The 22222-nt window shown below is 39.9% G+C and overlaps 1 protein-coding gene across 1 annotated transcript; it reads right to left on the bottom strand.

Annotated features, from left to right (window-relative positions):
• Nucleotides 1–2342: 2342 nt before the first annotated feature.
• npc1 (Niemann-Pick disease, type C1) lies at nucleotides 2343–20432 on the bottom strand. The gene is made up of 25 exons (XM_046876767.1): nucleotides 20286–20432; nucleotides 15799–15927; nucleotides 15415–15521; nucleotides 15098–15261; nucleotides 14197–14364; nucleotides 13823–14072; nucleotides 13431–13516; nucleotides 11733–12100; nucleotides 11407–11633; nucleotides 11001–11101; nucleotides 10787–10889; nucleotides 10306–10495; nucleotides 10038–10220; nucleotides 9409–9523; nucleotides 8993–9120; nucleotides 7975–8109; nucleotides 7774–7863; nucleotides 7474–7664; nucleotides 6448–6563; nucleotides 6075–6204; nucleotides 5675–5872; nucleotides 5007–5238; nucleotides 4412–4525; nucleotides 4097–4259; nucleotides 2343–3496 (listed from the first exon to the last, which is right to left on the bottom strand). The coding sequence occupies exons 1-25, from the start codon at nucleotides 20355–20357 to the stop codon at nucleotides 3414–3416; spliced, it is 3843 nt and encodes a 1280-aa protein (XP_046732723.1). The 5' UTR covers nucleotides 20358–20432; the 3' UTR covers nucleotides 2343–3413.
• Between the last annotated feature and the right edge of the window lie 1790 nt (nucleotides 20433–22222).

The following is a 22222-nucleotide window of genomic DNA, read 5'->3' on the forward strand; positions in this document are numbered from 1 at the left end:
TGCAGGAGATGAAAGCACGGATTAAGGGAGCTCACAAGGATGAAAAGTTCACACATCCTTCACTCCAGTAGAAGTGCAGATACTCGTGTTGTAAAAGATTCTGGTAAAAGTTCTGACTGCAATTTTTTACTCAAAGTTAAAGTAAAAAATGTGCTCTGAAATGTACTTAAGTCAAAAGTAGTCATTATTACTACCTGTTTTAGTGTCACGCTGGAAACTTAACCTCACATAAGTTAATACAAAAATATTGTTTTTATCTATAATATCTATTGTCGCTGTTCTATTGTATTGTATTGACACCCTCAGTAACATGAAGCTCATTCACACTGAGACACTCAAATGTGTAAAGTAAAAATGTTCCACATTCAACAGTAACAAATTAGGAAAGAAATAAATACAACAAATACAAATTATTCATAGAAAATGTGCTTACATTTAAAAAAAAACCTGATTCAGAAAGTCCTGAAGTCTTTTATAAAGGCAACGATTAAATATGGAGTAAAATGTAAATACAGTACAGTACTGTATACAGAAAACAGCATTTTTGTGCCGTTTATTTATCACGGTTTTTCGTTTATCGCGGGCGATTTGGGAACGTAAAACTGCGATAAACAGAGGATTACTTTATTATCGATTATATTTGACATTTAATATTTTAACTGTCGCGTTTGTTCCAAGTGTTTGTAAGGTTGGAAGAAAAACGGTATCTGAATTTCGTCTAAATCTCACGCTTGAATCCCAAAACAAAACCGAGATACAAGTTTTTCACTCGATTTTCAACCCAAAGTGTATTGTTTTGACAACAAACCCCACTAGAATGACACTGTATATTATCTGTGACTATTTAATCTTATTCGCAGTCGAACTCAACGCTAATGCGTGTTAAAAACGTGTAAAACGTTCCAGAACGCCATCTGCGCCACTGTTCATCACAGCAAACACCGACAGATTGGAGTCGCTTTAATTGCTTGTAAGCAAATTCGCCTACTGCTGTTAGAAACAGACTCGTGGAGAGATGGATTTAAACTCCTTTTTTTTCCCAGTGATGTGCTTCATTCTGGAGATCTGACGTGAAAGATGATGCAGCACACATCATATCCAACCACCAAGAAGCACCATTTATGACATTCAGGCAAAATAAGGAGACAGATTTTTGCTGAAAAACTTATTTTTTGTTTTGTATACATGCATGCACACTAAAAACCCAGTGAAGAAAAAGTTTCCTTCTTCACTCCATCTCAGAGGTGTTGGTTCTTCAGCATTTCTTGGTCAGCTGTACCCAGATGCAGTGTGATGGTCAAATTTTGTTATATATGTACATATAGATATAATGCAGTCTCATTATATAGAGATATAACACACACACACACTGATTAATAAACAGACAAGAATGTAAAAGAGGTTACTAGAAAACTGTTCATGCTGTTAACATGGAGCAGATACTGTACATGTATAAAGATACAGCGCGCCCTCTGGTGGTTGAGAAGAGAACAAAAGGAAGTGATAAAAATGGGGCCAAACCTCCTTAAATGTCTAAAAATAGAAGGCTGTTGCAAAAGGAGATCTGGGTTAAGCACTCATGCATCGCTGGTGCTTTTAGAAGAACATCATGAGCTTTAAGTGTTTGTGAGTTGTAGCGTGTAGTGTTTGCTGCCGAGGGCGTGGACTGTGTGTTTACTCATAATCCGTTTTCACACCGAGAAACAGAGCGTTGATAATCTTTGTTTAGAATTCATTTAACCAACTTAATCACGTGGGATCATTTCAAAATAAGGATCTTAGAAGAGGTTCGAAATCCAGGTGTTTATTTCTTACCTTCCATTCACACAAACATTTACTCTTCAGCCAAAAGTATTGTGAGACCTGAATTTCCAGCCATATGCGGTTCCTCCATAGACTGTTTACAAACATCTGGATGCACACAATTGGATTCTGGATTTGGGAGAATGAAATTTTCCGAACGTGTCCCGGCATGACGACGCCCCTGTGCACAAAGCCAGCTTCATGAAGATCTACTTTGCATGGGTTGGACGTGTGTGGAAGATCTTGAGTGGTCTGCTTTAGAGCTGAAATCATATTTAACCTCACCTGCAAACCATGAGCACACTAAAAAAATCTAGTGGAACATCTTCCCAGAAGAGTGGAGGTTATTATAACAGCAAATGGAGATACCAATTTTATGGTCAGGTGTCCATATTTTTGTTCACTTTAAATGTATGAAATGTTTTGAAATGTTATTTTCAATTGGATGTTGAGGTTATAAAAAGGTAAAAGGTCAAGATTCCCAGTGTATGATGACTTCCTATAGGCACGGTAAAATAAAATCTCATGTTGACGCCAAGTGGATTACAAATTAGTAGCACTTTTTTTTTTTTTTTTTTTTATTGCCAAAAAACCCCAACAAAACCACACAAATATTAAAGTGTTATTCAGCATGGAATGCAGTCTTGAACTTTTCAGTACATCTCAGATTGAGAAATTAATAAAAAAAAAAAAAGTTAAAAAATACAATCTCCCAACCTCACTGTATAACTAACATTTCTTCCTCATTTTATATTATATTATATATATATATATAAGATCCTGTGTCTCAGGATCGGCGTTCTGACGGCTACGTGAGGGCGTTTCCGGACGAGTCGTGAATCTTAAAATCGCTAGCACGTGGAACGTGTCTAACCCTAGATCTGATATAAACTCCCAAACACTATTATTTTATTTTTATTCTTCTGAGAATTACTCCTCGGACACTTGAGCACTGAGGTAAACGTGTACGCTGATCTGTAAAAGATACAGCACTTCATAGAAACCGGCAAATCCTGAACCCGAGGACGTTGCGCGTCCAGCGTCCCGATTTCCTGCTTTTCTTTAAGCAGTTATTTTGTACCATTTACTGATTTTTCAGCAATCACAAAACAAAAAAAAAAAAAAAAAAAAAAAAACACCCCATGTGAATCAAATACAATCGGATAAATGAACCCAATTACCATTGGTGCTGTATTTTACTTTTTTTTTTTTTTTTCCCCCAACAGGCGACGTGATTTAAAGCATCAGAAGGAAAAAACATTTGGCAAAATAAATAACCCCAGAGATCAGGAACACGTCCGGGTTGCATGTTGTTATAGTTAATATTGCATGTTTGTGTAATTCTGTTCTATAAAGTAGCTTGAACACAGTTTCAGTCACAGCCCCCGGTTTCGTCTGTTGCTTTGCCGAAGCGAAATCCCACAGTTGAACCGTTTTCCCCCATAATCACACTGGATTGTGTGTGTGTCCTCCCAAGCAGAAGTCCTGAGTTAGAGTCTTATAGTCGAGGTGTGAGTGTGTGGGTGTGCGTTTGTTAGTGTGTTTTTTATGAGAAACTGCTGTACCCACAGAGTCCCTTGTGGATCGATGTTTCAGTTTCCTTGTTGCCGTCAGTTGGCGAGCAGGTATTCGCGCTCTGTCCCGGAGAAACGGCTGCGTGCTGCCAAGACTTTTGCTTTATTAACAGACGGACCTACGGACGAGATCATTAGAGATTAAAATATAATCCGGGTGTCTGTCTGATTTACATCACAGGGCTGAAGGTCTTCATCAAAGGGAAATACACACCGATCAGACATAACATTATGACCACCTGCCTAATATTGTGTTGGTCCCCCTTATGCTGCCAAAACAGTCCTGATCTTCGAGCATTAACTTATACAATTTGAGCAGGAGCTCGTCTGTTGGATCGGACGACACGGACCAGCCTCTGTCGCCAATTCACCACTGCAGACCAGGAACATCCCACAAGAGCTGCAGTTTTGGAGATGCTCTCACCTAGACGTCTAGACGTCACAATTTGGTTCTCGTCAAACAATTTTTTCTGCCTCCGACACGTCAACTTTGAAGACAGAATGTTCACATGCTGCCTAATAAATAAATCCCACCCACTAACAGGTGCCCCGATAGGAGAATCAGTGTATTATAACATTATGAGCAGGTAAAGTAATCGTCCATGTTATGCCTGATTGGTGTACAATAATAATTAGTGATCACTCTGGTCATAACATCAGCTTTGAACAATTGCTCCTTCACTACAGCTCACTGGAATAAACAGCAGTAGGTTTCATACCTGCGTAACTCAGAAGCACTGGGAGGAAAATGAGGCCGTGAGCTGCTCCCAGCAGCACAATGGCTAAATACATGCGGAAGTAGAAGACTTGGAAGATCTGCGATTTGGAGAAAGCCAGGACGATGATTCCGCCAAATTTCGTTAGCGTGATGCCGCTGAACACCTACAGACAAGATGGTGCTTAAGTCATGTGTTTCATAATAATCGACGAATAAATACAAACATGTACAAGCAATATAAGTACGCCCGAGTCGGTTATAGAAGAGCCAAAAAGTAGACAAAGTTTTAATAGGTAGAGAAAGAAAAGGTACTCACAGAGCTGCCCATGTGCGCCAGGGCCTCCTCAGCTCTCTCCACCCGTGTGGCCTTAGTACTGATGGAGAACGCTCTCACGATATGGCTGCAGAACTCCACCGATATACCACAGCTCTAAATAACACACAGAGCAAAGTTTAACTATATGTAAATAATGTACTATTTAATAAGTAAATATGATCTGGTAAAAATGGACCAAATATGCAATGTATAAAGAAAGATACACTTCCTACATGTACATAGAAAAAGAAAGAAAATATTTCTGATGTTTCTTTTCTTGGATTAAAAAACAAAACAAAAACAACGTACACCTATCCAATACTGATCTACGACAGCTGGGAATTATGGTGGCTTCTAATGATGAGAAAACAACCTAAAACTGAGAAAGTGCCTAATTTAAATATTTAAAAATATGTAAATTCAGAACCGTCTACATCATTAAAATGAAACATCCAAGTGGTGTTAAGGTCAATGAATTATGTGATTATATTTATATAGTTACAATAATCTGAATATTAGATGAACTGTACTGATGATCCTCAACCCTACAATGTAAATTACGGTCATCCCCATTCGTTTATTTACACATGCTCACCATGACTAGGTTAACCAGCGACACGGCATTAAGGCTGATGCCCCACAGCCACATCACACCGAACATGTTGACCAGGATCATGGCGATGGTGAGGGAGACGAGAATGGCCGAACACAGCTCAAAGCCCAGGAGCACCGTGCTGACTATAAAGATGGCCCCCAGGGACACGCCCAAGTTCCGAGCCGTGTCGTGGGCGATGGTAAGGTACTGCTCGTAGAACACATAGAACACACTGGAGGAAAAAGGAGGGGTGGGGGAGAGGCAAGTTTATTAGTTTTCAATAAAATAAATAAGTGAACGGTTACATTTTTTATATTTTTTATTTGTAAATGTGCGTTCAATACTAAACTATTTCATGATTTGAAGCACAACCAGGTCATTGGGGAAGATCTTTTTTTTTTTTTTGCATTTCATTTGATAAAATTTGAGTTTTACCCAACTTCAATGATTCAACCAGCCTCAATAATAAACCTCGAAACTTCAGGGAAGTGTGTGCTTGTGGAGATTTATTCAACCACAAGGGTGTTAGTAAAAATCCCATCTATAGCAGGCCACTCAAGATCTTCCACACACACTTCCAACCCAGTTTTCGGGAAATACCACTCACATATTACCACATATGACCATTGCACCTTTAATAATGTTTACGCTTGCCTTTCATAACTCACCTGTATGGAAAGACATTGTACGTCTGATTCTCCGAGCCCATGGAGAGCGAGATGTTTTTGGCCAGCTCTCGGGCCATCTTCATGGCGTCGATGTTGTCTGCAGAAGTCTTCAGGATCGTGTGGTAGCTCATGAAATGGGTGGCGCCCACGCTAGTGTCGTCCTTCAGCACCACTGCAGTGCTGTATGCAGCATGGCCACTAGGGGGGGTGGTCAAGCAAAGGGATATTAATGCTCATCTCAAAAAGGGTCTTCAATTGTGATCACAGTGCTAATAACCAGAACAGATGAGCGACTTTCGGACGATCAAATGGTGGTGGGATTTGAACTCAAACCCTTCTGATCAGAAGTCCAACATTACTGAGGTACCCCTTCCCCCTTTTTTACTAATGTTTTACTGACCCTTTCCCACACTTGATGTTGGGGTTATCAGACAGGAACATCGGAAGGAACCTCATGAAGTCAGTGCCGTTAGGTCTCAGTTTTCCACTGGGAGTTGAAGGCCTGCAGTGCACACAGGAAGGATCCACCACTGCCCCACACACACACACACACAGCAACTTCAGTAAACATTCAACATGTCCTAACGTGCATACTAGTTTTCAGAAGGGCAAAGGAGCCATAATTTCCTCTTTAAATGTGTACTGGCAAAAAAAACCTTATACGTAAATGAAATATAAGAGCACCATCCCTTAACCACATGGGTTCAGCTTTTCACTATAACTTCCACCAGCTACGTCCTTGAGGTGTGTTGACTCTGTGGCTAATCGTTTACCTGAAGCGTTGCAAAAGGCTCCGGTAGAATTGTAGAATCGGCAGCAGGTAGACTGCGGCTTCACCCAGTCGAAGTAGTCGTCTAACCACGAGGACGGGGTCGTGCTTATCTTCGAGCTGTTACGATCGAGAGGAAGATTCTCATTCAATTTCTGCCGCATTTACAACAATCCCTGTTTTACGTGTGGAACATAGTTCAAATCTAAGTTTTCCCTCACAAACATATCAAGTGGCCTCACACTTTAAACGCAGTCCAAAAAAAACAAACAAACAAAAACACTGGCCATTCAATCCTTCTCAGAAACACCATCTGTGCTGCGAAAACTCGATTTATGTACGGCTTCAAGAATTTCTCTGAAAAAGCATCAAGCATTCAGCATATCAAGGGAGAATATTAATGCATGAATATTGTACTGAAATTGATCAGAAATGTGAATTTTTTGTTCCACTCATATACGGTACATATACAGTCACCGGTTCTTCATACCAGCTTGCTTCACTTTTATGAAGAAATCGGAGAGATGAGTAACTGAAAAATGGGGGAAGGGTTCAGCTGAGGCTGTAGTCAGCTGTAGTTTTAACATGGCTAAATAAAAACATGACTTGATAAAGAGGAAACGAAACGTAGGCTTCTCTTCTACTTCAGGAAGCATTGCTATTCAGATAGATACCTTCTGTGGCCTTGAGCTGCACAGCAATCATTTTTAATGTTAAAAAAAAGATTGCACACAAAAAAAAAAAAAAAAAAAAAAAAAAAAAAAACAGAACAGGCGATTTTTAGCACCAAAAAACCTGGACTGGAGTAAAACATTAGTTTGAGTCTCAAAAAAAAAGCCTGGTGTGGTGTGTGAGGTATTTGTTTATACATGAACCACATTGTTTTAGGAATGTAGATGTCAGATGCAGAACTTTAACCATCATCGATCCACTATTTTTAACTTGGGGAAAAAAAAAAACCCTACTGTTTAAAAGTCACCTATTACTCATTATGTCCAGATGATTAAGCATTCGTGAGAAGGTCACTTACTAGTCACTCATGAGTGACGCAGTGTAGATTTGTTGGACGAGCGAGTCGTTGTTGCAGCCCACGCCGCCACACACTTGGTTCTGTCCCTCCATTGTGCGGTAATCGTGACCCTCCTTGACCACGAAGTAGACCGGAGGACCCGTATGCAGGTATTCAGTCAGGTTCCCGAAATAGTGCAACACGAACGAGTCCTGTACAACAAGCCAGCAAAATTCTCTCAAATGCATGCACGGGAACAGCAAATAGCGCTATGCGCTTCCTCTGAAGTCGAGGAGTTAATGACAAGAACGTAAGACTCACGTCAGGCATGGACAGCTGTTGGTCGAGTCCGATTTCCACTTTGTCGGTGACCGCTATACTGAACGAGAGCATTCCCACAAACACGGCAACCTGGAAAATATAAAGCACAACATTACTGATATTATTCACCTTTGATATTTAAATAAATCATTTTAAATCTAGAAAAAGTTAGAATGGGTTGATGTACCACGTTATACTTACCACCAGAGGGCGCACCCAGTCCATCAATATGAAGGGAGCATAGACTTTCTTGAAGAAGCGATAGAGGACACCATCACTATTCTCTTCCTCCTGATTGGACAGCTTGATGCAGCACAGGATGTCCAGTCGATTCCTCTAAAAGATAATAAATGACCTATTAAACTGTGAAGTAGGCAGTAGGGGATACACACACACACACACACACACACACACACACACACACACACACACACACACACCAGGCATAACTATAAGCGGTGAAGTGAATGACACTGATCTCTTCATCATGGCACCTGTTACTGGGTGGATATATTTATTGAAAAATTTTTCCTCAAAGTTATTGTTAGAAGCAGGAAAAATGAGCGAGTGTAAAAATTTGAGAGTTTGACAAATTGAGACGTCTAGACGACTGGGTCAGGTAGTATAATTTGCTGAACAAGTTCATGCTGTTAATGTGTGAAAGATCAGGACTTTTTAGGGGGGACCAACACAATATTAAGCAGGTGGTCATAATGCTATGCCTGATCGGTGTATACACATACATTACATATAGAAAGACAGAACCAGATGCTTTGAGACAATGTCCATTGTGAAAAGCGCTATATAAATAAACTTGATTAAAGACACCAAAACTCCCGAATTCAAGCCCTGAATGCTGTGATCAAAGTCCCAGAGATAACGCTGAACGTTAAGACATCGCTCCATCGAACAATCACACAACATGCAGCACACTGATAAGGAGGGTCAGGCTTGGCGATGTTGCAACTAGCAGACAAATCCAATTAGGCTCAACCAGACGAGATCAGACTTTAAGTACATTATACTCAAATAACTCGAACAACTTTCAGTGTTTACTGCAGCACCATCACTACTAACCCAATGAACATAGATTAGTTTTTTTTTTGAAGAATAGCATTTACTACTATAATAATTATATAAAGAATTTTATTGATTATAGAAAATTGTATTTTTTGGATCCATGTGATCTCCGATAACAGTGTGTCTAGGTCACTCTTACCTCTTGCCTCTTGATGTCCAAACCAAGCAGGGAGACAAAACAGCTAATCTGCAAGAGGAAGTCAATAAACACAGCCAATGCAGCAAAGAGCGAGAACGTTCGTACGGCCGGCATGTGGGACAAAGCTCCTGTAGAAAGAAAAACATTATACAGATTATAAAGAGAAAGAAAAAAAAAAAAAAAAAAAAAAAAAAACAGAACTATTTTATAATAATTGTATAATCCTGACCATGAAGTCGTTATAACCGTAGAATACGTCCCATTTTCTACAAAATACAGCACTTGTGTTGCAAAGTAAATAAACGGTGTTTAAAGCCGTACGTGGCACATTTAACATACGAAGGACCCGACCCAGTGTGTCTGCAGAAATCCCTCCGATATTCATCGTAAGCCAGGGTTTGAAACGTCGTCCTCACCTAAGAAAAATGCCACGGTCTCCGAGAGAGAGGACAGGAACATGCTTGGGGCGACATCTCCCAGGATACGGCCAATCTGCTGATGCAGCTCTTCGTGCTCCATCCGCTCATCCCTCTGTTTACAAAAAGAGGAAGAGACCAAACACAGTCAGTCGGCACGGAGTCTCTCGCTTTTGACGTCAATACAGCAAATACAAAAATTTATTATGTTGACATAAAATATAATAATAATAAATAACCTCTTATGATCGCACAATTGTGAGTTTTGCATTCATGCAAATAGACACCGAAAGCAAGCGAACCCGAACCGAGAAATTTCATAATCAACATCCTTCAAAAGTCCCCACACACCGTCACACGATCATCACCGATATGAACTTTTGCTGAAATTTTAGACTTGTGATCGAGGAACGTAACTTCCCTTTAAAGTCTAAAATATTCACACAATCAACTCAAAATAAAAAAAAAAAAAAAAGGAGAAGCAAAACCCACAGGTTCTGCAGCTGCAGTTCCGTAAAAAAACAAAACAAAAATAAAAACAGCTGAAAAAAGCAGAGGAATTTCAACAGCTAATATTCAAGGTAAACAGCAACCTAGAAGTCATCTACTTGTCTACACGGCCCACTGACCTGGAAGGTCTGCACCATGATGAAGATGTTGTCCACACCTACTGCCAGCACCAGGAAGGGGATGACCTCGATGACGATGAGGGTAAGAGGAACGCCGAAGTAGCTGAAAATTCCCAGAGAGCACGCAACGGAGCTCAGGACGATCAGGATTCCTGCTATACCCAGAGAGATCTTCGAGTCCACCTGGAAAAAAAAAACCCACATGATTTGCAGGACGACACTCGTCTTGTAACAATCAGTTAATCCTGCTAGATAAACTCGAACTCACCAGCAGGCGACTGAAGCTCCTGATGTGACCCAGGGCCAGGGAGATGTAGATGAACATGGTGGCGTAGCTAATCAGGACGGTAGCGATGTCACTGTTGCTCTCTCGGTTGATCTCATCCTCGATGCTGCGCTCCGAGTTGAAGGAGATGATGAGGTTGGGGTTGCTGTAGTTTTTCAAAAATCTGACAAACCTGAGGAAAAGATAAGAGGAACATGCAGGTTAAAATAAGGACTGCGGTAGTTCAGTGGGGTTTTTGTTTCTGTTAGTGGTTTTTGGTAGCAACCATAAAGCTGAAATTACAGAATGGTTCCAAGAGCACGAACAACTCTTCAAAACATCTTCAAATCCTCGAAAAGGTTCGGATTGTATCTTCTGGGTTATTTATACAAATTAAGAATGGAAATCTCTTGCATCTTTAATCTTAATCATATTATTAAAAACGTTTTGTTGGACTTTTTGAAAATACACAGAAAATACTTACTCTTTCTCCCAAGCCAGAGCTCTGCCCAGCTTTTCCGTGTCGTTCAGGTAGTTATTGACTGGGAAGGTGATCACTAGAGCGGTGGCGTTATTGTACGTCGTTCCTAAACAGGGAAAACGTGATCAGAACACGCGTTTGGGTACACGTATTCTTTTACTTATGAAATCATCGCGGCTGAGAAAGATTACGGAAAAAGACAAAAACAGTTCCTGACCTTCGTAGCCGCCGAGTATGAGCCAGGGGAAGACAGGACCGCCAAAGGTGCCCATGCAGGGGTCGTGGAAATGTCCCGTATCATCCAGGGCTACTGGGGAACTAAAACGTGTTGAAGAAATTAATCGAAGAAGGAAATAAAAACCTGCATTCCACAAAAATTATAATTAAATTGTACTCGACATACACTGCAAGGCCAAACGTTTTTGGACACCCGAGCGTAGGTGCTTTCTGATCATCCCGTCCCACATTTAGTGGGAAGATGTTTCACTAGATTTTGGAGTATGGAGATTTTATTCAGCCACAGGGGTATTAGTGAAGTCAGGTGTCCCAATACTTTTGGCCAAATAGTGTAATGTATCTAATCAACAGATTAAAATGCATTAAAAACAATAAAGAGCACGTACCTTACACAGTACAGGAAGTGCGTATGATAATCAAAGTACACGTAAAACTGATCTCTCAAGATGTGGTCCAAAACTTCATGGCTGTTCTGGAAGTAATTAAGCACACTCAAGATGGTGCAGTTGTTGTTGTAAGGAGCCAAAGGAGATATGCAGATGTCCTTCAGGGTAACCTTCTCTCCATTAAAGTCTGCCTCCAGGTGTTCAATATCAGTCTGGAGATCCAGAATCTTGGTAAGAGAAGATCAAGTTAAGCATGGTGATGGATCTCAAATAACTTTCCTTCATTCTACAGCAAACCAAAAAAAAAAAAAAAAGGATTCCCTGACCTGATGGAGCAAAGAGATGTTCAAGATGGGCGCAAAGGGGATGTCACCGCCGGTGGTGGACTCGAACGTGAACCAGTTAGTCCATGGAGTGGTGATGATGAGCTGCTCTGTGCGGAAAAAGGGGCCGAAGTGCTCGTCGAAGTACTGCTTCTCCTGCCTGGCGCGGCTGTCTGGCGCCGACCACAGGTCCACCGGGTCGGTGGTGATGCGCATGTACCTTAAACCCAAGCAGCAGATCACCACCAGCACGATGGTTGAGAAGATCACCAGCAGGGGGCGGCGCACACAGAACGAGCCCCAGCAGCTGAAGATACGGCGGAGGAAATTCTCAAAGCGCTCACCAAGAGACTCGCAACACGTCACGCCACCTGGAATAAGAAAGAATGGTATGTTTGGATTTCTATACTGATATGAAAGCTAGAGATTTGAGAAACGTTTTTGGAATAAACTGAAATTATGTAAATTTGATCATATTAAATGTATTTTTATTATATATATATATATATATATATATATATATATATATATATATATATATATATATATATATATATATATATATATATATAATTATCTGCTCCAGTTAGGGGTCCCTACAGTGGACCATCCATCTCCAGATCACTGCATCCTCTACATCTGCCTCTTTCAAAACCAATCACCTGCATGCTTTCCCTCACCACATCCATAAACCTATTCTTTGGGCTTCCTCTTTTCCCTTCTTCCTTGCGGCTCAATCATCAGCATTCTTTTACAGATATACCCCATTTTCCTCACCTTGTCTCCAAAACATCCTACATATGCAGTCCCTCTAATAAACTCGTTTCTAATTCTGTCCATCGTCATCACTTCCAACAAAAACCTCAACATCTTCAGCTCTGCTACCTCCAGCTCCACCTACCTCAACACCACTGTCTCTAAAACTACATCATCTCAGGTCTCACCACAGTGCTATAAACTTTCCTTGTCACTCTTGCAGATACTCTATCACAAATCACTCCTGTTATCACTCTTCTCCACCCACTCCACCCTGCCTGCACTCTTTTCTTCACTGCTCCAACACACTCTCCATTACATTGCACTGTTGACCCCAGGTACCTGAACTTCTTCACCTTCTCCACCTCTTCTCCCTGCAACCGCACCACTCCACTGTCACTTATAGTTGTATTTGTTCATGTGGAATGTCTGGTAATGAATTCCTGATACGGCATGAGGAATAAACCCAGACTCAAAAAGGAACCCATCCTCATCACCGAATTGTTGAGGTGTGCAGTGAAGAGCGATTAAATGCAACCTGGGCATCCTGAGCCATTGTAGTAGACTGTGGATATTGATTACAATACAAATCAATCCTCAAAGCTCCAGTGTTGCTCTGTAAATATCCAGTTTCCCTGCGCCGCCCTGTATAAACCCATGATCTGTTGTGCAGCTGAAATCAATTCAATTCAGTTTTATTTGTATAGCGCTTTTTTACAATGGACTTTGTCCCAAAGCAGCTTTGAAGAGATAAAGCGGTTATAAGGCTACATAAAAGAATGTGTACGTTTAGTGCCTATAAGTGTGTTCCTTTTGATGGTTCCAGTGGCGACCACAAAAGGTTCCCTAAAATGTTACTAAGAATTAAAGTTTTTCTGACCAGCCAAATACAGGAATTGAACATTAATGATTAAGTTCTGCTCAGTGACATCAGTTGGTACTTACTGGATGATCTATCAGAGTCCTTGTTCAATGAAAGAGGCTCGTTGGCGTCTTGAATGGGGCCATACTCCGACGTGATGTCCCTTTTCCTAAAAACAGGGGGAAAAGCATTAATTTTGTAATTTGTTACCAGAAATGCATATTAATTTCCGGTTTAGTAAGTTTTGCAGACGGATGATTTTTTTTTTCCCTTGTGACTGAAACATGATTTGTCTGATAAGACATTGTTCTATAAGGAAGTGCATTTCTGACAAACTAAAACAACTCCTGAAGGAACTCCACATGCATCGTTTCTACATTTTGTTAAAGTGAGCAAGGAACTGAGAACAATCAGATCCTGCTCATGTCCATCACTATGACTCAGTGAGCTGATCGTCTGGTATCTGCTTTCTCACCTGAAGCACCATGCCAAAGCCAGCAAGCTGCAGAAGACGAGGAGAAAGGCCAGGTACGAGAGACACATGATAAAGTACATGGCATCGTAGCCCAAAATTGTCCACGGAGGACGGATGGGCGGAGGGATGGGCGAGGGCCCACAGGTGGCGCTGCAGTCCTGACACGAGCACGGTGCCGAGCCGTCGTCTAGAGACTCGGTGCAGCCAAACGTGTGGTTGTTCATGAAGGTCATTCCAGATGGAGGATCACCTGGAAACAAATCAATAAAAAAAATAAAAATGAATAAAATATCTTGTTCACTATTATGACCAATCAGAAAGCAAATCAAATTCACATAAATGTCCTCATGATCATTTTAATTAAACTGTGTCACCTGTGAACACGGGTTTGATGGCAAAAGGAACCTGGCCGTTGTTGGTATCGAACATGTACTCGATCCAATTGGTGGGGGTGCAGGCACTGGCGTCTCGGCCACACAGCAGACTAAGAGCTTTCACGTTGCTGGAAGGAGCCTCTACATCCTTGCACGCGTTGTACATTGCTGAGAAGAGTACATGATTAGCTTAATCCATATAGTAATTATTATACTATCTTCATGGTGTTCAGAATATTAAATCATTTCAATATATTTAGGCACTTGTGCTCAACAATTGTTCTGAAGGAAGTAGTTCAAATCGAAGTTCCCTCAGGAAAGTTTTGAGCGGCAGACCACAAGTATGTTTACTCTCCACCCCGCACTTTTAGCGAATTTTTTATTATTATTATTAAATATGTAAACAACAATGCCAGGGGTATTTTTATATATGTAAAAAAAATAAGAGTTTACGCAGTGTGGCTTCTCCCTCTTCTCCCAAATGGGGTATGACAATTGTCAAATAATTCATTTATGAAATTTTATTTAATCAATTTAATTTGTACTAATTAATCAGTTAATCAATCAATTAATCAATATATGTACTGCAATAATTTGATTTGCTCTATATGATATATATAATGTAATTGTATATATTATTTGACCAAGCAGGGATTTTATTTCAAATTGTAAATGATCATGTTGAGAAATTATATTAATAATAAACTGCATTAATTAAAGGAAAAAAAAAAGTTATTTTAAAGTTTTGCATTTTCCCCCCTAAATGTACCGAATTGATACTAAACCGTGACTTAAAAACCGAGGTACGTACCGGACTGTGAATTGTGCGTACCGTTACACCCCCTAACAGTCGTGTATAATTGATGCAATGCGGATATTTAAAGTATTTAAAACAGCTCACAGTTAGCGAACTCCTGGTTGATGTAGTACGAGAGTTCGACTACGTTGGTGCTGTTGTCCACAGCGTCGGCTGAAAACTGGGTTGCGTTGAGGAACTCGCTCTGCCGAGGGCTGCAGGTCAGCTCGCAGAACAGGGTCATGAAGTTAAAGAAACATGCCGGACACCTGAATTCACAACAACGATTCGTTTTAGTGCTCGGCAGAAACCGCTTACAACAGCTCGTAAACAGGTCATGAGAGGGTCATAAACAAATTCTCGCCAGTCAAGTCTCTTTTACATGGACACAGGTAGATAGGGTCATGAGAGAACATTTAGACCTGGACAGGTATTGTAAAGGTATCTGGATGTTGCCCTTGAGTGTGCGCAGTTGCTGGGTGTCGCAGCAGACGCTCTGGTTACCGTAGGCCAAACCGGGGCAAAGTTCCTGCAAGCAAGAATATAAACAAGGCTTTAGAATCACAAATCACCGAATACCAGAAGCTTTTCAATTTACTGTCAGCCAAACAGCTGATTGAATTTAGAGGAACCGAAAATATCAGCTTATTGTTTTTCCTCATGGCTATTTGCATATGTAATATGCATGTTTTTACACAGATTTTAATAGTTGCTGCTGGTTTCCATATAAAGTGAGAAAACTAAATAGTTTAACATCCATACAATAGAAAACAAAACAAAATAAAAACACACAAGATCTTAAATACCAGTAAAAGGTCTTGTCCATCTTTAGGCAGAGGTTTAGGAGGTCCAGTGTAGTTACAGTTGTACTTTTTATCTGGTAGAATAGTCGAGTTGCCACATTCTCCATACCAGATACAATGCTGCGCCTCGGCCTTGTAATAGAGAAGAGATAATATATATATATATATATATATATATATATATATATATATATATATATATATATATATATATATATATATATATATATATATATAAATAAAAGGGGAGAAAGATGGAAACAAACAAAGAAAAAAAAAGTGTTATATGTCCATCATTTTTCCCTTTATATATAAAACCTCTCATCTTGTATCGTAGACCCCATAAGATTAATATGTGCTTTCTGAGCATCTCATTCTACTTCTAGTCCACATTTAATGATAATCTCCACTCAGCAGAAGAGAAAACTCTTCATCAGGTAAAGTCAGGTAAAGATGTAGGTGAGAAGAGGAGACCTGGGGTGCAGTCAGCGTTCCAAATCATCGTAAAAAGGTGTTCAGTATATTCGAGGTCAAAGCAGGAGATCTTCCACACTCATCTAGCATGGGCTGGACAAGTGCATGTAACTTGTGTTCAAGTTAGACATGTGTTACCAAAATATGAAATCCCCTGAACAGGATTGCGGAAGATAAAGTAGAAGTTTTGACTTCAGGAATTTACAATAAGGGGAAATAAATATTGGGACAATCGTGTTTGTTATTTTATAAATTATTCCAGTGCATAACATCTCACACATATTGCACAGGAACAGACCTGAGGATTGTTCTTCATGCTACAGAGATCAAATGACAAGATGCCTACACCGAATCGTAGTGATCATCTTAATCATCGGAAAGAAGGAAAGGTGCTTGTATACTTGTCACATGTACTTTACAGCAAAGTGAAATTCTGGTAGCTGGAATCAGAGTGCATGATCTGCTATGATACAGCACTGCTTGAGCACTGAGGATTAAGGGCCTTGCTCAAGGGCCCAAGAGCATCAGCTTTGAGTTGCCCGGGTTTGAACCTCCGGCCTTCAAACAGTAACCCAGAGAATTAACCACTCAACTACTACTTTCCATAAGTGTCTAAAATTATTGTGCATTCATGCATTGCCTCAAACGTCATGTTTATATTTACAAAAATCACACGTATCCCAGAAACCATAATGAGAAACACTGTGGCTGGTCAATGGTACATTAGCCAATAAGAGTGCACAGTTTTCAGGTCAAGAGTTATTGCTTGAATGTTATGAAGAATTAGAAAACATTAAAACACCAAAAAAACACCTCGAAAGCTTCTAAATCAATGTGAGAGGACTGCCAGAATCTTGCTGAAAAAAATAACGAAAAGTTTCCCACAGATCTCCACAAGCACGCTCCAAAATCTAGTGGAACACCTTCCCAGAGGAGTGGAGATTATTATTGCAGCAAATGGGGAATAATTGTGGACTGAGGTATTCAAAAAGCATGTTATGGTCAGCATAAGCAAAAAAGATTTACATACTTATTTCCTCTCTCGGTGTACACAAAAAAAATAATTTTTTTCCCCATTTTCACACGCTGACTTTGACTCATCTGACCATGTGAGTCTAATTTTGAAAGAGAAAGCTGGCCTGATGAAGTAATAGCTGATGATCATGTGATGTTCCTGGCCTCAGAAGCAAACAGGAGACCGACATGCAGTTGCCGAAATTAATTTTAATCCAAAAAATAAATAAATAAATAAATAAATCAGGACATGGACATTATTTTGCCATGCCCTAAACCAAACCTGGTGTATCTCTCATACTGAAACTCCAGCAGGTACATTCCTGAGTGGTTTCATCTCACACATTTTGGGAAAGCCTGAATTTCCACAACTCGTCTCATTCTATCTGTTTTTCTACTAATGTGCTAAAAACAAACCGTGAACGATCAACGCTGTAAAGCATAGATGTCTCGCACTGGTTTCCTTTTTACCTCGACTGTTTTTATATAAAAAGACTAGATGACACATTAGCAGAAGTGACACTCCTGAGGCTCTCGGTCTGGAGCTGACTAAGTTAGAGAAGAGGATTTGAATGTGTCGGGTTTTGCATGCTCTACACTCTGACACGTGCCGAGGCATCCACACCAAAAGATTGCTGCCAGCCGCTGCAAAAACCGATGTCGACTCACTTCTTCAATTGAACCGACTCGACCCCGGTCACAAACTGTTGAGAATCATGTGTCATTGAGAGAATCTTACCCAAATGGGCAGTGCTTCCTGATGACCTCTGCTACTTATCTGGAGAGATTACTTCATTCATAGCAGTGCAAAATGCAGAATAACATTAAGAATAAAGTGCTCGGTCTGAATGCTCAGTTCTGATTGGCTGGAAGTGAAACAGTTGAACATGCGGGTCGCTGTGTTCAGTTGAATCAGCGTTCTATATTAACGCGTTGCCTTATAGTCAACAGCAAACATAGTAACATACAGTATTAGTTCCACACAACTATTGCAAATATTCTCTAATGGCCTCACTGAGATACTGCAGGGGGTATAAAGAGAGACACCCAGATAAAGACAAAGACAGAGACAGAGACAGAGAGAGAGAGAGAGAGAGAGAGAGAGAGAGAGACACACACACACACACACACACACACACAGAGAGAGAGACACACACACACACACACACACACACACACACACACACACACAGAGAGAGAGAGAGAGAGAGACACACACACACACACACACACAGAGACACACAGAGAGACAAACACACACACACAGAGAGAGAGAGAGAGAGAGAGAGAGAGAGAGAGACACACACACACACACACACACACACACACACACAGAGACACAGACACACACACACACAGAGAGAGAGACACACACACACACACAGAGAGAGTAAGAGACACACACACAGAGAGAGACACACACACACAGAGAGAGAGAGACACACACACACACACACACACACACACACACAGAGACACACACACACACACAGAGACACACACACACACACAGAGAGAGAGACAGAGAGACAGAGAGAGACAGAGACAGACAAACAGAGAGAGAGACAGAGACAGAGACAGACAAACAGAGAGAGAGACACACACACACACACACACACACACACAGTTCCACAACATTAACTCCAGTTCTAAACCGCTGAAAATCCTGATGCGTCCTTATTTTATTAACCACTAAACAATAAAGCAGATTAACACGGTCCAGACGGTGCAAACACACTAAACAAACTTCGCCATTAACAAACCGGTGCGATATAAACAACATTAATAAGGAACTGTATAACAGATGCTCTACATAACCAGATCAATACATGCGTGCTTGTCAATACGGTGAAGAGGATTTGAGAGATTTTGCACAACACAAAGAAAAGATTCTCACACGCACACATGACCATGCTTGCATCAGCCATAAAATACTAGTTCAACTGTTTTGGGTGTAAAATGTGCTGCTGTACGCAAAAACTCAAACCAAGTCCAGATAGGAACGAAGTGTCAGTGACAGAGTGTCACACTCATGAGCTGAGCCACTGGTGAAATACCGAGTCGGCTTCACCACCCACATCGAGGGAAGCTTCTCCACCCAGTGCTGACGAATTTGGTGACTAATTCATGTAGAAGAATTCTTTTCGGAAAAGAAAGATGAAAAAATATCACATCTTTAGTTATAGAATATGTATATATACACACACACACATACAGCATGAATGCACAACGATCTCTTAAAACTTAATCCTGATACTAATAGAAGGTTTGAAGGTCAGTAATTAAAGCGCTGGGTTACTGATTGGATGGTCAGGAGTTCACACCTCAGTATTGCTAAGCTGGAAATGTTGGGGCCCCTGTGCAAGGCCCTTAAACCTTCAGTGCTGACACTGTTCTCTGACCCCGGCTTTCTAAATAGCTGGACGCAAGCGTTTCACTGCTCTGTAAAGTACACGTGACAAGTATAAACCACTTTCCCTTGTTTTTCAAGAGCCAGCGTTTAAAGAGCGTCAAAACCACGCCCACATTTCAATTAACGTTAACGCCGAAACCCCGCCCCTTGAACTCTTGATTGACAGGAGGCCCATCCAAACACAAGCACGCCATCCGGGCCGGAATTTCCAAAACTTTTCCAAAAAAAAAAAAAAGACTGAGGTTATAGCATATATTTTGTTTACAATCGTCTAAACATCTGTACAAAATAATACATTTAGATGTTTTTGTACATTAAATGTAAATTAGATAGCAAAAAAAACAAGCTAACATTGTTGCTAAGACCGGGTAATTCTAGTTACCAGTTAATTTCTGTCCCAAATGTAATTAATTAATGCTATCTATACATTATTAGAAACCTCAGAAATAATTATTAATACTTAGCATGAAAAACATAGCTAGCTAATAAACCGAGCTCGCGCCGGACAGACAACAAGTTTTAGCTTGAGCTGTATTATCCGTATTAACTCCGAAAACAAAATAAAACATCAACCAGACACAAAACTCACCCCTGGCGTCTCCGAGAGTAAAATAATAACTCCTGAAAGCACCAAAATAAAGCTTATGGTTGAAGGAGTCATGTTTGTTGCCCTCCTACGCGACACCGGGCTGGGGCTGAGAACGAGGAGCTGCGCTCGCGCTGGGTTATCATCTGTCACTACGCAAGCACTCCGCACCGCGCATGCGCGTCAAATGTAAACATGCGCATGCGCACTGCGCGCATAATATATAACAATATAATAGGATCAATTCATTACATTGTCGAAAAATAAAAACAGAAAAGGGCCTAAATATTAATTAATTCGTAGTTATCTATTTCTTAATCACATTAAGCTTGTGTTTCATAATTGAATGTGAAAAATTTATAAAGCCAGGGGGTAAAAAAGGGTCACAGGAGTTCAGCTGAGATCATGTGATTGTGGGGGCCAACACTTTTGTCAATAAAACAAGATGAGTTGCACAATTTCCTGGAAAGTTAGAACGAAGGATTTGACTGTATACAAACTAATAATCTAAAATGTGTAGTAACCGTATATATGTATATATAGATATGCTATACTATTATTAGTTTGTTAGAAAGTGTAACTACTGTATTGTTTGTTTCTTTTCTTTTGTATTTATACACTGTATATATTTGTGAGAGAGTGTCTCTGCTTTATATTTGCACGTTTTTTTTGCTGCTGGAGCAGAGATTTTCTTTACTGTGCTACAATGATAATGATAATAATAATAATAATAATAATAATAATAACAGTAATGTTAATATCTATCTATCTATCTATCTATCTATCTATCTATCTATCTATCTATCTATCTATCTATCAGTAAACATTTCTTTTTTTGTACAGAAAATTTAATATTATTTCCAACTCCTGGATCTCTGGGTATTTTCCCAGAACTATAAATAAATCTCTGCTGCCCCCTAATGTTCAGATACACGACTGACACAGAGGCCATTTTTTTACTCTTTATCTCAAATACACTGAATCAATAATAATAATAATAATAATAATAATAATAATAATAATAATAATAATAATAATAATAATAGTAATAATAATAATAACAATAATAATAATAATAATAATATAATCACAATTAATAAAGTATTTTAATAAAGTATTTCCCTGAGAGATTTTCAAGACTGGTAGGGACTCAAATTCTTATACAGTTATACACTAAATGGGCAAAAAAACTTTTTTTTAAACCTTCACTCTTCTGAAAGGGCTTTAGGGCACGGCTGTGAGATTTTGGATCATTAGTGAGATCAGGTAGTGATGTTAGATGTGGAGATCTTGGTTTCAGTCGGTGTTCTATTCATACCAGGGGAGTTTTTTTTGTTGTGGTTAATCTCCACACAGCATATCTACATAGAGCTGACAATGTGTAAAGCAGCATTGTTATGCTGGAGCAGGTTTGGTGAAAAGAAACGTATAAAGCTACAGCAAACAAAGCCACCGTATACAATTGTGCACTTTGAACTCCGCGAAAACTTCCTTAGAAAGAACCACATATGAATGTAAATCTCAGGGGTGCACATACATTTGGCCCTGTAGTGTAAAACGTGTTTACCTCGATCAGATATGATCCATGCTTGAATAAATATGTGTAATGAAAAACATCCCCTACAGCGTTTAACTCGTTTCACCTCTATTCATTCGACTGAAAGAACACACAAAAGATCAGCATGATGAGAATAGCAGCCACTTCCTGTAATCAGGGTTCTTTTCTTTTCTTTCTTTTTCTTTCTTTAAATAAAACCATCCGTGCATGTGTGATTTAATAGCTTAACCATGCTGAATCACTTCATTCAGGAAATCAGAGGTGGTCAGTGAAAGTACAGAACCGTGCACTTCTCTACCTCTCTATTGCTTGGACAGGACGTGACCCGAAAACAACCGTATCCAAGATATTTTACGGAATATATACGATATGATTTTGCTCT

Source organism: Silurus meridionalis, chromosome 20, assembly GCF_014805685.1.
Source record: "Silurus meridionalis isolate SWU-2019-XX chromosome 20, ASM1480568v1, whole genome shotgun sequence".
Taxonomy (NCBI): domain Eukaryota; kingdom Metazoa; phylum Chordata; class Actinopteri; order Siluriformes; family Siluridae; genus Silurus; species Silurus meridionalis.

Bases quoted from the DNA above. Each gene is read 5' to 3' on its own strand.
- npc1 (XM_046876767.1), bottom strand. From the start codon at position 20,357: ATGACTCCTTCAACCATAAGCTTTATTTTGGTGCTTTCAGGAGTTATT. The intron at 11,634-11,732 runs GTCAGGGAATCC...TCTCTTACCAAG, and splicing joins ACATCTCTTTGCTCCATCAG to ATTCTGGATCTCCAGACTGA. The intron at 6,564-7,473 runs GTAAGTGACCTT...CGATCGTAACAG, and splicing joins GCGTCACTCATGAGTGACTA to CTCGAAGATAAGCACGACCC.